General features: G+C 40.1%; 1 protein-coding gene and 1 long non-coding RNA gene across 3 annotated transcripts in view; one reads left to right on the top strand and one right to left on the bottom strand.

Annotated features, from left to right (window-relative positions):
• Nucleotides 1-574: 574 nt before the first annotated feature.
• LOC145431342 (uncharacterized) lies at nucleotides 575-12873 on the bottom strand. The gene is made up of 2 exons (XR_013911640.1): nucleotides 12739-12873; nucleotides 575-1004 (listed from the first exon to the last, which is right to left on the bottom strand). It is a non-coding gene; the product is annotated as an uncharacterized LOC145431342 (long non-coding RNA).
• Nucleotides 11001-13306, top strand: part of dscama (Down syndrome cell adhesion molecule a) — a 112457-nt gene continuing 110151 nt past the window's right edge. The window contains exon 1 of one of the 2 annotated variants that reach the window (XM_026181047.2): nucleotides 11001-13198. In XM_026181047.2, the coding sequence (XP_026036832.1) occupies nucleotides 13156-13198 (43 nt within the window). In that variant the 5' untranslated portion in view covers nucleotides 11001-13155. The remainder of the gene's footprint in view (nucleotides 13199-13306) is intronic. The other variant, XM_026181048.2, reaches the window with a different exon arrangement.

Here is a 13306-nt window from a genome sequence, read left to right as displayed (position 1 = left end):
TTCTACTAAATTAGATTTTTTTTTTTTTTTAAACATGCTGCTCCATTACTATGTTTGACAGGCTGAAGTTGTCGGGTCACCTCCTAAATCGACCATCTTTTACAGGTGTTTTGTGCCAGAAATGGAGTGTCCACTGAAGACTGAAGATACTGAATCTCTACGCCTTGCCATCCATCCCTCTTGTGCCTTCATCTAGACAAGAGACAAACTTAACCACTCTCATATGCTCTGTACCTACATCACCTTCCCTGACAGTCGTAGCTTGGCTCATCTGAGGGTGAAATTATAAGAATGTGTTATTTTGCAAAGTGCTCTCTAGGGTTCCTAAATAAAATATGGCATTGAGGTCTTTTGAATTAATCCCTTCTTCTGAAATATAAGAACCTCTCCTGGTTTTAATGGCACTTTGGATTTCCTTACTTTCTGTTCCACTCCCAACCCCAAATAGATGCTGACAAGCTGCCACAGTAACATGGAAGAGGGAAAGACGTTGGAAAGGACTACTACAAATAAACCTAATGCCTAACAATGAAAAGTGTAAAATAAGAACAATAATAATAATAAAGATAAAAGATGAAGTAACAAGTTTTTAGTTTTTTGTTTATTCCAAATGATCATCCAGATGTCTGTGACATGTGATGACAAACACCATAATGGAAGGCCTTTGTCATCACATGCTTAAACTCATCATATATTTTTGCATATGCTGAACAGGCCAGTCAGACATGCTGTAACTGTGGGGTAGAAAACAGCATGAACACCATACGGCAGGTGTCTCAAACTCCAGTCCTCGAGGGCATGGAGAAGTTGCATGACACTGGCCCTTGAGGACTGGAGTTTGAGACCCCTGTCATATGGAATATGACAGGTGTGGTTGAACTGCATGAAGACTCTGAAGTTTCTCTTCTCTTCTGGCAGGACAGGAATGTGGCCTTGTCCTGTGAGCCACTGTAAGGATGTACTTAGAGTAGAACTGGACTGTCACCGGCCTCAGGCTCTTCACCCTTTTCAAAGACAAAGCAGTCATTTAGATAAAATATTAGATATTGTTTACCTGTAAATGCACAAAGTAAATTTAGAAATGTTATTATTGTCAAGAGTGAACAAGCACTGATAGTGTAATCTACAGCTGTGGCCAAACGTTTAGAGAATGAGAAGTGTTGTTTGCTTATTTACAAAGTTTGCTGTTTCAGTGATAGTTGTATATCACATTATATCATTTCAAACAGAGGTGACCCAGTAATGCTGCACTAATAACTATTCACTTTAGCTAAAGTTATTATGTTAGCTAAAGAGTTGGGATGCTGTGTAAGACATAAATAAAGCTAAAATACAAAGGTTTGGACACCGTTTTGCATGTTTCCCTACTGTAGGGGTCTCTGAAAGCATACAGAGGGGGTACTCTGAGAGGGTCCAAGATGACAACTTTGGAATTCTACTAGAAACAGTCGATCATATTTGTTGTCAAAGCTGAATTCAGGGCAAACTACGCTAAATTAGCATTTTTAGCTAGCAGCTACAATAAGCATAAAAGTTACCGTACGGCTATCATTTGTTAACATGACGCTTGTTCTTATACATGTAATACATTTACCAACCTGAGAGTTTATCCGCTGGTCATTCGACAAGACGAATGACTTCTGAAGTCTTAATTCAGCTCAAGATGCTGTAGATTCCCGTCAGTAACACTTTCGGTCCGCTAGTAAAACGTAGTTCTATTAATCTGCGCTTGAACCGGAACCGGATGTAAGTTCCAAAAAACTGAATTTTGGAACTGAAATTGAATTGTAGAACTGAAACTGAATGGTGAGAAGTGAAACTGAAATTATTCGAGAGCTGAATTTTCAAAGGATAAAATGCCGTTTCAAAGCAAATGAATTCATTTTCAAGATATAAAATTCAATTTCAATTTAGTGATGATCTTTTTCAAACCATAAATTCAATTTCAAATTAGACTAATTCAAATTCAGTTTTCAAAAGCATTTATTCAAGTTACAATTCAGATTCAATCTGAGCAATTCAAATTCAAATTGAACTTATTCAAATTCAGTTTCTGATGGCACAGATTTCTGCCCATAGCGTTTATTCTGACGACGTCCATGTTCCAATAGCAGAAGTGAAGCAGGAAACTGGGGGTGAGTGAAAGAATCTCTTCTGTCAAAGGCTGTTTATGTTTACATTTTAGGAAAATTACGAATATCAAAATGACAAATTACAAATATCTCTTTAACATTTGAAACGTTTAGAAAGGTTTTTTCTGATCTTATTTGAAAGCACGGTCAGAATTTAAAAATGCAAATTCCCATTACATTCAGTAGTTTGTTGTTATGTGTGTTTGCCGTGAGCGGATGAAAGTAACCTGTCAATGAAATGATCTTTCTATTGTAAAAGTCCAATTTTAAATACCAATGACAGTAAAGATTTGGGAGCCAGAAAATTTCACTATTTCAAAAAGTCACAGAACAGTTTAAACCATCAAAATCTACATTTCTCATGAGTACACATTTAGTATGTCAGAAACCTCACTTCGTTATACACACTGCAACTAAAATTCCAAATGAAACAAAAATGAGATTTCTAGATTGAAATAAAATAAAATCTTGTGAATCAACACCTCACTATATTCATTAACTCTCCTGCTTTAATTTCAAAGACCTAAAACCCTTGAATTACCTCTGGATGACCCTACTGACCACTTATATCTGATCAGAGCATTGAGCTGTGAGATGCAAAGTAGTCAAACAGTTAAATCAATGAATAGATCTGCGATAGTAGGCTGTCAAGGAGGTTTGCTCTGCACAGCCAGTTGCTTACAAAGCAAGATAGTGAAATCAGCCAGGCAAATTCTGTGTTTTTTAACCTTGTTAATCAGGACTTGGCGTTTGTAGTTCCTCATTCTTTTAATTAACCCTCTCCAGGCAGGCGTGGCAGATTTGCAACAGTTAAAATCTAACAACCTGATTACCCCACATACATATTTTATGAGTTTTTTTTACTCAGAAGTACCACTGCAGGACTTGGTTGTGTATTAGCAACAAAAAGTTTAATTTGAGCCTGAGAGGGTTAATGTACGAAGGATATAGGTTGCATTTCAATCCATAGTTAAATAGAGGAGCGTGTTAACTCATTTCTGGTAGATTAGCAGCCCAGTTATCTATGACAGTAAAAAAAATATTATCTGCCATAGATAACTGGGAACCTGAGATCCCGACTTTCACAACTGAATGCAATTAAAATACATTTGAAGCTTTCAGTTGTGAAAGTCTAATACGAATTTAATTACTAGCCAGTATCAATAACATATCAATACCACAACTAATTCTTTTGTTTTTTGTTGGTATGTATTTCCTTTTGAGCCAAGAAAATGAGGAAATCTTCCTTACAAAAACAACTTTTGATGTTTTAAAGTCTTATAGCCCTTCACCATATTGTCTTTGAACGTCTCACTAGTGCAAAATTGATGTAACACATTAAAAAAGTAATAATAAATATCAGCCACTAACATCTGTAACTGTCATCTCATTTTGTAATATGTTGATATAGGTCATTAAGACCAATTTTAACTGATACAGATGTGATGTTCAGGTATCGGAGCATCTGTAATTAAATATATAACATTTTTACATCACTTACTTATTAGTAATTCCTTTTAGTGTTCAAATTTATATTTTTCTTTATATTTATATAAAGATTTATTTATATATTTAGTTATATTTCTTTTCCAGTTTCATATTTTTGAATTAGCAGTATTATTAGAAAAACTTATTTCAGTTACAACAGATTATTTATATAAGCAGTTTACTATATATAAAATAAGGCCTGGATTCGATGTCTGCTGCTTTACCTTTGAGAATATATTTTGTATTGTAAAGCTGTGGTGTGGAAAGTCTGGCATTTAGCTAATTTTCAATCAGAGCGTGAATTGTGACTTTGTCTCTCATTCTTTTCAAAATGTCTGGGCTGAGGCTAGGATTCATAGATTATCTAATGAAATGAGGGTCTCAGGATGTATGCTAGACTACTGCTCCTGCGTTTATGTCTCATAAGGCGGTTTAAATTATTCAGCAGTCTGACCCAAGCAGTGGAGCTCCTTCATTCCATATGAGTTACTTATTCAGATGAAGCTGCCTTGGTCATCTTTAAAACAATATCAGAAATATGTTTAATAGGTTTGTTTAAATGTAGTCAAACATGAGACTATTTTATTAATACAACAATTAATGTTTCCTTTGGGTCTATTTCTAAGTATAATTATCAAATAGATTACATAGCTATTATAGTTAGCCACGCTGGACTTGCTTCTTGTTTAACTCATATACATATATTTTGTAAATAAGGTGCTAAACCTGTTTCATCAAGAAAAAATATGCAATACATTAACAATCAAAGATTTTAGTTTACAGAGGTATCAGAGGTTTGTGAGGGCCATTTGTAAATCTTTTCTTGTGTATTTTTGGAATAATTCTTAGTGGATTTTAAGGGTCGTGAGATGCAACTGTTCACAGTTTCCCTGCAGTGTTTCCTTCTTCTGGTATCCACAGATTTTATTTTTATCAAACGCTTCTTTCATTTCTCTCCAAACATACATTAGATGTACTGTACTAGACAGATGTACTTGGGTACCTGCCTATTATACCTACCAGAGCTGCACAACCATAGAAATCCATGCCATGAAACTAACCCCAGTGTTGATGACACACCTTGTATCTCAGTTCTTGGATACCTCGCTCTGTAACTTTGTATGGTCTGCCACATTGTAGCTGAGTTGCTGTGGTTCCTAAACGCTTCCACTTTGCAATAACATCACACACACAGCTGATGCTAAAATATCTAGGAAGGAATACCTTTCATGAACTGACTGGTTGGAGCAGTGACATCGTATTACATTACCATGCTTGAATTCAGTGAACTCTTTAGAAAGACCCATTGTTTCACATTTGTTTGTAGAGGCAGACCTCGAGATACTTAAAATCTTCCACTTGGGGCAGTAACTCATCCCTGATGTGGAGTGGGCACTTCACCCTTTTCCGGTTGAGGACCATGGCCTCAGAATTGGAGGTGCTGATTCTCATTCCATAAAAATCTTGTCTATAAAAATCATAAAGAGATTTGGTGAAAAGGGACAAGCCTGACTGCTATTTAGATATAGCTGTTTATAAACTGTCTGTGAGCAGTGTAGGACAGTATTTCTACAATTTTTTTAATAGTACTTAATTTTCAAGAAACATTTGCAACAGAGTTAATTGAGCTAGAAACAGGTAATTTAGCCATTGTTAAGTTGTTAGATGTTTCTTTGTGGATAACAATGGTTGTCATTAACGACTGTCATTCTGCAGTACATGTTTACTTCTTATTCTTATTGCTCTGGCTGCCTCTTTTAGATCTCCTTCTATTTCACCCTATCCTTTTCTGTCACACCAACCCCCTGCATGTCCTCCTTCACTACATCCTCTGATGTCTTCCTCTTTTCCTCCTGCCTGGCACCTTTATTATCACCCTGACACTAATCTCCACCCACTCCACATTGCACGCACTCTCTTCTTTACCTCTCTTGTGCACCATTTGTTGTTTTAGATGGTTGAACCCTGGTATGTAAAAGCATTTGCCCGCACTATCTCAACTCCGCATGTTCATATTTCCAACTGTCTTCCGCTCATTCCCACATACGTACTTTGTCTTGTGTCTATTCATTTTCATTCCCTACTCTCCAGTGAATACCTCCGCCTCGCCATACTCTCCTCCACCCGTTCCCTATTCTCAGTACAGATCACAGTGCTATCTGAAAACACCACAATCCACAGTCTCCCAACTGACCTGATCCGTCAGTTTGTCTCAGAGCAGATCCGTGATATAGTCCCATACCCACCTTGAACCCGTCTGTCACTTCTGCTACACACCTCACCACTGTCTCACTGTCCTCATACAAGTCTTGCGCCAGTTCCTTAACCACTTCTGACTTCATCATGCAGAGCCACAGTTCCTGTCTTGGCATCCTATCATGTGCTTTCTCTAGATTAGAAGGGCACAGTGAAGCTCCTTTTGACCTTCTCTATACTCCATAAACACTCCAACAACCATCGCATCTGCATTAAGTCATATTGCTGCTTGCTGATTGTCACTTTGCTTCTTAACCTAGCTTCAACAACTGCTTCCCATAGCTTCACGGTATGACTCTCCAATGTTATCCCTCTGTAGAACATCCAACCAATCTACAAAATAAATGTGGTCAACAATATACACATGTATATTTCCAGTTGAAGACACATGAATAGCAATCAAACCAGAGTTAACAATTTCCCAACACTTCTAAGAGGTGAAGCTCCTCAACAAAACAAACCAAAAGGAAACTTGATGTCCAAACAATGAATTACACACTTTGGAACAAAGTCTTTGAACCTACTGGGTGGTCTGATTTCTCTATCCTACGTTCTCTTACAGCTGATTGAGCGCCTCCAATACAAGCGCACCCTCATGGATGGGGGCGTCGTGGTGAACCATTAGACAGGCCCGAGTCATAGACAGGGTCTGGAACTCTGCAGTCCCATTAAGAGACAGTGGAACCTCCTGGATGTGTCGCGCAGCTAGAGATTTGTCTAGCTACGTGGAATTTGTGAAGTTTGCCCCAAATCACATTCTGTAGCCATCCTAAATGCATCTAACTTCCCGTCACAGATTGTGACACAATGACATCCTGTACATATGCTTCGACTGCCCCTTCTAATGTCCTTGCGCAAAGGGCAACTGGTTGTTGTTCATCTCCTTGCTTTTACAACAGAGTGGTACCCAATCCATAGCTGCTCGCATCAGTGCTTACTATTGTTGGCTTGCCAGCGTCGTAATATGCTAATGCCGGTGTTGTAGTCAACATGGCTTTCACTTTTGTGAATACTTGTTTCTGCACTTCTCTCCATGTCAACACAGTGTCAGTTTTGAACAAACCGTTGATTGGGTGCGTGATGGTGCCCAGATAGTGTAGGCTGTGAAGTCCTGCATCGGGTCTTAGCTAAATTTTTACATACTCACAGTTCAATAGCCTCATGTCCCCAACTTTCCACTTGCACCCTGCTGACCATCCAGTATGGAAATCTCATTTGTTATGATTTGGATGCTTGATTTGACCACGATTTCATGCCCTTCCAAACACAACCCTCCCCATTCATCTGTGTTTAAGGGTGATATAATGTGCAAAAAAGTATGACTTAATTAACTAAAGTATGAATGTTTGTTTCACATTACTGTTTGTCCATGACCTAAGCAACCTGAATCTTTTGCCAGACAGCAGGAGTTTACACACACTCGTGTCCTGGGTGTGTGCAATCCTGTAGCATGCTGCGTGCCCTCTTGAGACGGCGAATGCTGTACAGGTCCTTTAGGGAGGAAAGAGGATGTCCCATGATTTTTTGGGGTAATATTAATGACCCCTTAAGTGCCTTTTGTGTGCCGTGGTACTGCTAGAGGACCATACAGAGATGCAGTATGTTAGCATACAGTGGGGCAAAAAAGTATTTAGTCAGCCACCGATTGTGCAAGTTCCCCCACCTAAAATGATGACAGAGGTCAGTAATTTGCACCAGAGGTACACTTCAACTGTGAGAGACAGAATGTGAAAAAAAATCCATGAATTCACATGGTAGGATTTGTAAAGAATTTATTCGTAAATTAGGGTGGAAAATAAGTATTTGGTCACCTCAAACAAGGAAAATCTCTGGCTCTCACAGACCTGTAACGTCTTCTGTAAGAAGCTTTTCTGTCCCCCACTCGTTACCTGTATGAATGGCACCTGTTTGAACTCATCATCTGTATAAAAGACACCTGTCCACAGCCTCAAACAGTCAGACTCCAAACTTCGCCATGGCCAAGACCAAAGAGCTTTCGAAGGACACCAGGAAAAGTATTGTAGACCTGCACCAGACTGGGAAGAGTGAATCTACAATAGGCAAGCAGCTTGGTGTGAAAAAATCAACTGTGGGAGCAATCATCAGAAAATGGAAGACATACAAGACCACTGATAATCTCCCTCGATCTGGGGCTCCACGCAAGATCTCATCCCGTGGGGTCAAAATGATCATGAGAACGGTGAGCAAAGATCCCAGAACCACACGGGGGGACCTGGTGAATGACCTGCAGAGAGCTGGGACCAAAGTAACAAAGGTCACCATCAGTAACACACTACAACGGCAGGGAATCAAATCCCGCAGTGCCAGACGTGTTCCGCTGCTGAAGCCAGTGCATGTCCAGGCCCGTCTGAAGTTTGCCAGAGAGCACATGGATGATACAGCAGAGGATTGGGAGAATGTCATGTGGTCAGATGAAACCAAAGTAGAACTTTTTGGTATAAACTCAACTCGTCGTGTTTGGAGGAAGAAGAATACTGAGTTGCATCCCAAGAACACCATACCTACTGTGAAGCATGGGGGTGGAAACATCATGCTATGGGGCTGTTTTTCTGCCAAGGGGACAGGACGACTGATCCGTGTTAAGGACAGAATGAATGGGGCCATGTATCGTGAGATTTTGAGCCAAAACCTCCTTCCATCAGTGAGAACTTTGAAGATGAAACGAGGCTGGGTCTTCCAACATGACAATGATCCAAAACACACCGCCCGGGCAACAAAGGAGTGGCTCCGTAAGAAGCATTTGAAAGTCCTGGAGTGGCCTAGCCAGTCTCCAGACCTCAACCCCCATAGAAAATCTGTGGCAGGAGTTGAAAGTCCGTGTTGCTCGGCGACAGCCCCAAAACATCACTGCTCTCGTGAAGATCTGCATGGAGGAATGGGCCAAAATACCAGCTACTGTGTGTGCAAACCTGGTAAAGACCTATAGTAAACGTTTGACCTCTGTTATTGCCAACAAAGGTTATGTTACAAAGTATTGAGTTGTATTTTTGTTATTGACCAAATACTTATTTTCCACCCTACTTTACGAATAAATTCTTTACAAATCCTACCATGTGAATTCATGGATTTTTTTTTTTTCACATTCTGTCTCTCACAGTTGAAGTGTACCTCTGGTGCAAATTACTGACCTCTGTCATCATTTTAAGTGGGGGAACTTGCACAATCGGTGGCTGACTAAATACTTTTTTGCCCCACTGTACTTGATAATGACACTTGATATGGCAGACACGTTTCCACAAATATATGTCTATCTGTCTGAACCCATCAGAACCAACACTTTCAACTCCCTATCTATCCTTCCATCCATCCATCCATCCATCCATCCATCCATTCAGCCAGCCAGCCAGCCATTTTCTTCCACTAATTCAGTTCAGTGTTACAGGAGGCATAAGCCTATTCCAGCGGTCACAGGGCGAAAGGCAGGGTAGACCACTGTTGACCCTTACCTTTTATTAGTATTTTTAATTTGGCTAGAAACAGAAACCAGAAGTGAAAAGCTAAAATTAAAATAGTAAAAAAAATAAAAAAATAAAAAAAAATTAATAAATGGGTGCTGTATGTAAACTGAAATAGTAAACTGACTAATTATCATGGTTCAAGATCATTTTCTTGTGTATATCCAGTCGGCTTCCAACACTGCTACTATTTTTAGAACACTTGATGAACGACCTGCTCTGTCTCCTTGTGCTTTAGCTCTGCAATGCATACAAGATTTCTTCTAATGTGTCAAAATGATGATCTTTCATCTTGATTTTAATTTTGGGGGAAAAGATAATGTCACAACGAGCCAAACCTTTCACGTGGCAAAAAAATCCTGTTTTCAGTACAATGCACACATTCACTGTTTCCCCTGACGTATAGCTGCTCTCTCTGTTATTTTTTAAACAAAGTACAGCAGTACAGAATTATATGGCTGTCATTTGTTTACTTTCCCCGTCACTCATTTACTACTTCCACAGAAAGAATGAAAGCGAGAGGGGCACGGCTTACCGTCAGGGCCCAGACAACTTTGAAGCGGTAACGGTAATGCTGCAGTGCGTTAATAAAATAAGAATAAAGCATTTAACTGACTAGTATTTCAAGGGGTCTTGACCAGTTGTTCATATATTACAGGTTTGAAGTAGGATTGTACTGGTATGAATGGTATTAATATTGTTAATTTCAAATCTAATGTCCAAACACTGGGAAAGCAAAACCAGTAGTTGCTTGTCAAATGTTTAGTCATTTTCATTATCTACAGCATCATAGCACATCGTGTTGCAGATCATAATGCTTAATAAATGTATTAATTGTTTCCAGTATCTGTTTCCATCACTAAATTCTTAATGTTTTAGACATTAAAAATATTTTAAAATATTTGCATTTGATTAAAGAATCAGTGCAGTTAAATAACAACATGGTTTAAAGAGGATAAAACCTTTGATTTAATCCAAACCTCACAACATATCATGGAGTTAATGCAGGGATTAGAGAAATAAGGATTGAGCTCTGTATGACCATACAGCCAGTGATTTTAATCCAATCTCTGAACCCCGTCCACTGGGATGAACACTGAAGACAATCATTTAACATATGGCTGAATGATTATCCATAACAAGGCATAAAAGGTAATGAATCAACAAAACCAGTGGGGAAATGGGCTGATGCCAAATTAATTGATGCTCTTGAGTTAACATGTTTTCTCAATAACCAACCTATTTATTCCAGTTGTAAACATGTTATTAGCACAATACAACTGTTTGGTGGTTTTGATTTCTTGCTTCTCGGACAGCAGTTATTAAAAATGTCTGTTTGAATTGAATTTGCTTAGAAGTTTGTCATAAGGTGCGATACAGGAAAATTTTAGCAATTCAGCACAATGTAGCTTAGCCATACTAGATACAAACCCCTAAGTCTGCATTTAATAGTTAGTATAGATAGCATAGATACTACAGGTACTGATGTGTGAGCCAGTTTAGCCTCAAATTTGCTAGCAGTCTGAGTAGGTAGCTGCCTGCAACTGGGGCAAGATATATAGAGTCCCCGACTGCAGACCAGTGCTATACAAAGGCAGACAGAAGAAGATGAGACATGCGTATACCAGGGAACAAAATGCCATAACTGAATGATCAACAACCCCCCCTCACTGCTGGGAGTCAAGGAGATTGACAGAGAAGGGGATTAGGCAAAATCCACACATACATACAAACAAAATACTTTGTGCACAGTGTCTGCATGTTTCCTTCCTGCTATCTTATTTTGGGTAGCTTCAGTCAGTGATAATGATCAGTTTTATTTTGGGGATGCCTGGCTGGAAGCGCATGGAGGGGCCAGACGTGCGTTGACAGGTCCTGTATTCCTGGCGCAGCGCATGTTCACATGCAGGTCTGATGTGGATGCTAAGTCCTAAAGACAGATACTGCATCTAGGCTGTGGGCTAAAGCTCGAGTCGCCGTTGAACATAAATTCACTAAATCCAAACAGTCACATGACAGCAGTGTCATAGCTTCCAAAATTATTTCAATACAGCACTGCTGTTTGCTCACTAAAGGTTTAAAAGGAAGCGTCTGAATCTTTGTGTCTCAGGCTGGTATAAAAAAACAAATAAGGTTGTTTTTCAGGTGTGTTCTTCCTTTTTACAACTACACGCTAATTACAAATTATAAAATGTTGAGAGAAATATCAACGCTAATCATTTAAAAAATGTGGCTTTACACTCTCTATATGCTTGTCTTCATCCAGTAGCAGTTTCACAACTTAATTCTCAGTCTCCTCCTCCTCCGCTGTGGTTTGAATGGAGGTGAACTCATGCAGGGGGCTGTGGATGTCTAACATGGCCGCTGTTTGATACCCCCTGGTGCATTAGGGGGGTCGCTACTTATATTTGTCAAGGTCAATTAATGAATGCCGGGGTAAAGCTGGCAGGGTCCCCAAAATGCCCCCGGGGCTCATAAATTACCCAGAAGACACATTAAAGGACACGATTTGATCTCCTCCAATTAAGATAATTTAGATTTTTTCCCCTTAACCAAATGCCTACATAGCACCCAGTCAGGTGTAGCCTACATCACTGTTTCTCCCTGCCTCCCTCCCTCCTTCAGCCTCCATCCTGCAGCCTGCTACACCACAACAGTGGCAACAAACCATAGAAGGATGTCCTGCCTGAGCTAATATTTATTTATTTATATTTTTTTGCTTGCGTTAATGCACAGTTCACCCTGCGTGGCACCTTGATCCGTCATAAAACAAAAGAAAGGGTTTCTTTTTTTTGTATCCCCCCCCCCCCTTTTTTTTTCTTTCTTTCTGATTTTTCTTTTTTTACGCCAGAGGCTCAGCTGTGCCCCCCACCACCCCCACCCCTGCACCTTTAAGGCAATGGAGAGGGAGGAAAGCGGCTGCGGAGAAGGAAGCGAGGTTTTATTCCACGGTGCTCTGAGGCAGGGCAGGTTATAAGCGCAGGGACCAGTGTGCGCAGTTTGTGTGTGCGGCTGCGGGGGGAAGATGCGTGTGCTTGTTGCTCGCCGGATGGAGAGAGGTGGCGAAGAGAGAATGAGTTTCCAGCGCAGCTAACAGTCAACTCCATGCGCTTTTTAATCCTCGACAGAAATTCCAACTTTTTACGCATTTTTTTCCCCGCACATACCTGAGATGACACGTTTGCCTCTTTTCAGGGCATAGACTTCTAATTCATTCATTCTTTATTGATTCTTTTCATTATTGGAGGCTTTTTTGGTTCTTATTTTTTATGTTTTTAATATATTTTTTCTTTGATGTTTTAATTTTCTATCCGTGGATTTCGGTGTGCGCATAGGCAGTGCGTCCTGTGCTTTTGAGCCTCTGACTCAGCAGCAGCACAGCTCACCTGGTCCGGAGCGCACCGAGCCGAGCTCCCTCATGTTCCACACAGAGCAGCACTCCGGTACGGGGGGACGGCTGCACTGAGGCCCGGCACGGTGCGGTCAGTCCTAAAAAAAAGAAAAAGAAAGGAGGGGTGAGACGCACAGTTGTGGATCATATACCATCTCCCGTTGTACCAGGAGACAATCAGCAGCAGGAAAAAGCTCAAACCTCCTCCTCTTCATCTTCTTCCCAACGTGAAGGATTGAGAGAGAGAGAGGGAGAGAGAGAGCGCCAGAGGGAGAGAGAGATTTACAGGCTCCCTTTTCTTATATTGCAATTGACTTGGGAAAAAATAAAAAAGGGGGGAAATAATAAGAAGAAAGAGTGCGTGGAGAGAAGAAGAAAAAAGCATAAGCTTGGATATTGAACGGAGCGGGGCATGTGGATATTGGCTCTTTTCTTTTTCCAGTGCATCTTGAATGGTAAGTGATGCTTTTGCGCACATCGAACTTAAAGTTTATGCTGATTATCGAACAGAACCAAGCTGCAATTAATATGCGGGGTGGTCTGGAACCATTTCTACTTTGAGG

This window comes from Astatotilapia calliptera, chromosome 10 (assembly GCF_964374335.1).
Source record: "Astatotilapia calliptera chromosome 10, fAstCal68.1, whole genome shotgun sequence".
Taxonomy (NCBI): Eukaryota; Metazoa; Chordata; class Actinopteri; order Cichliformes; family Cichlidae; genus Astatotilapia; species Astatotilapia calliptera.
Note: the sequence above shows the minus strand (reverse complement) of the source record. Positions and strands in the feature narration are given on the sequence as shown.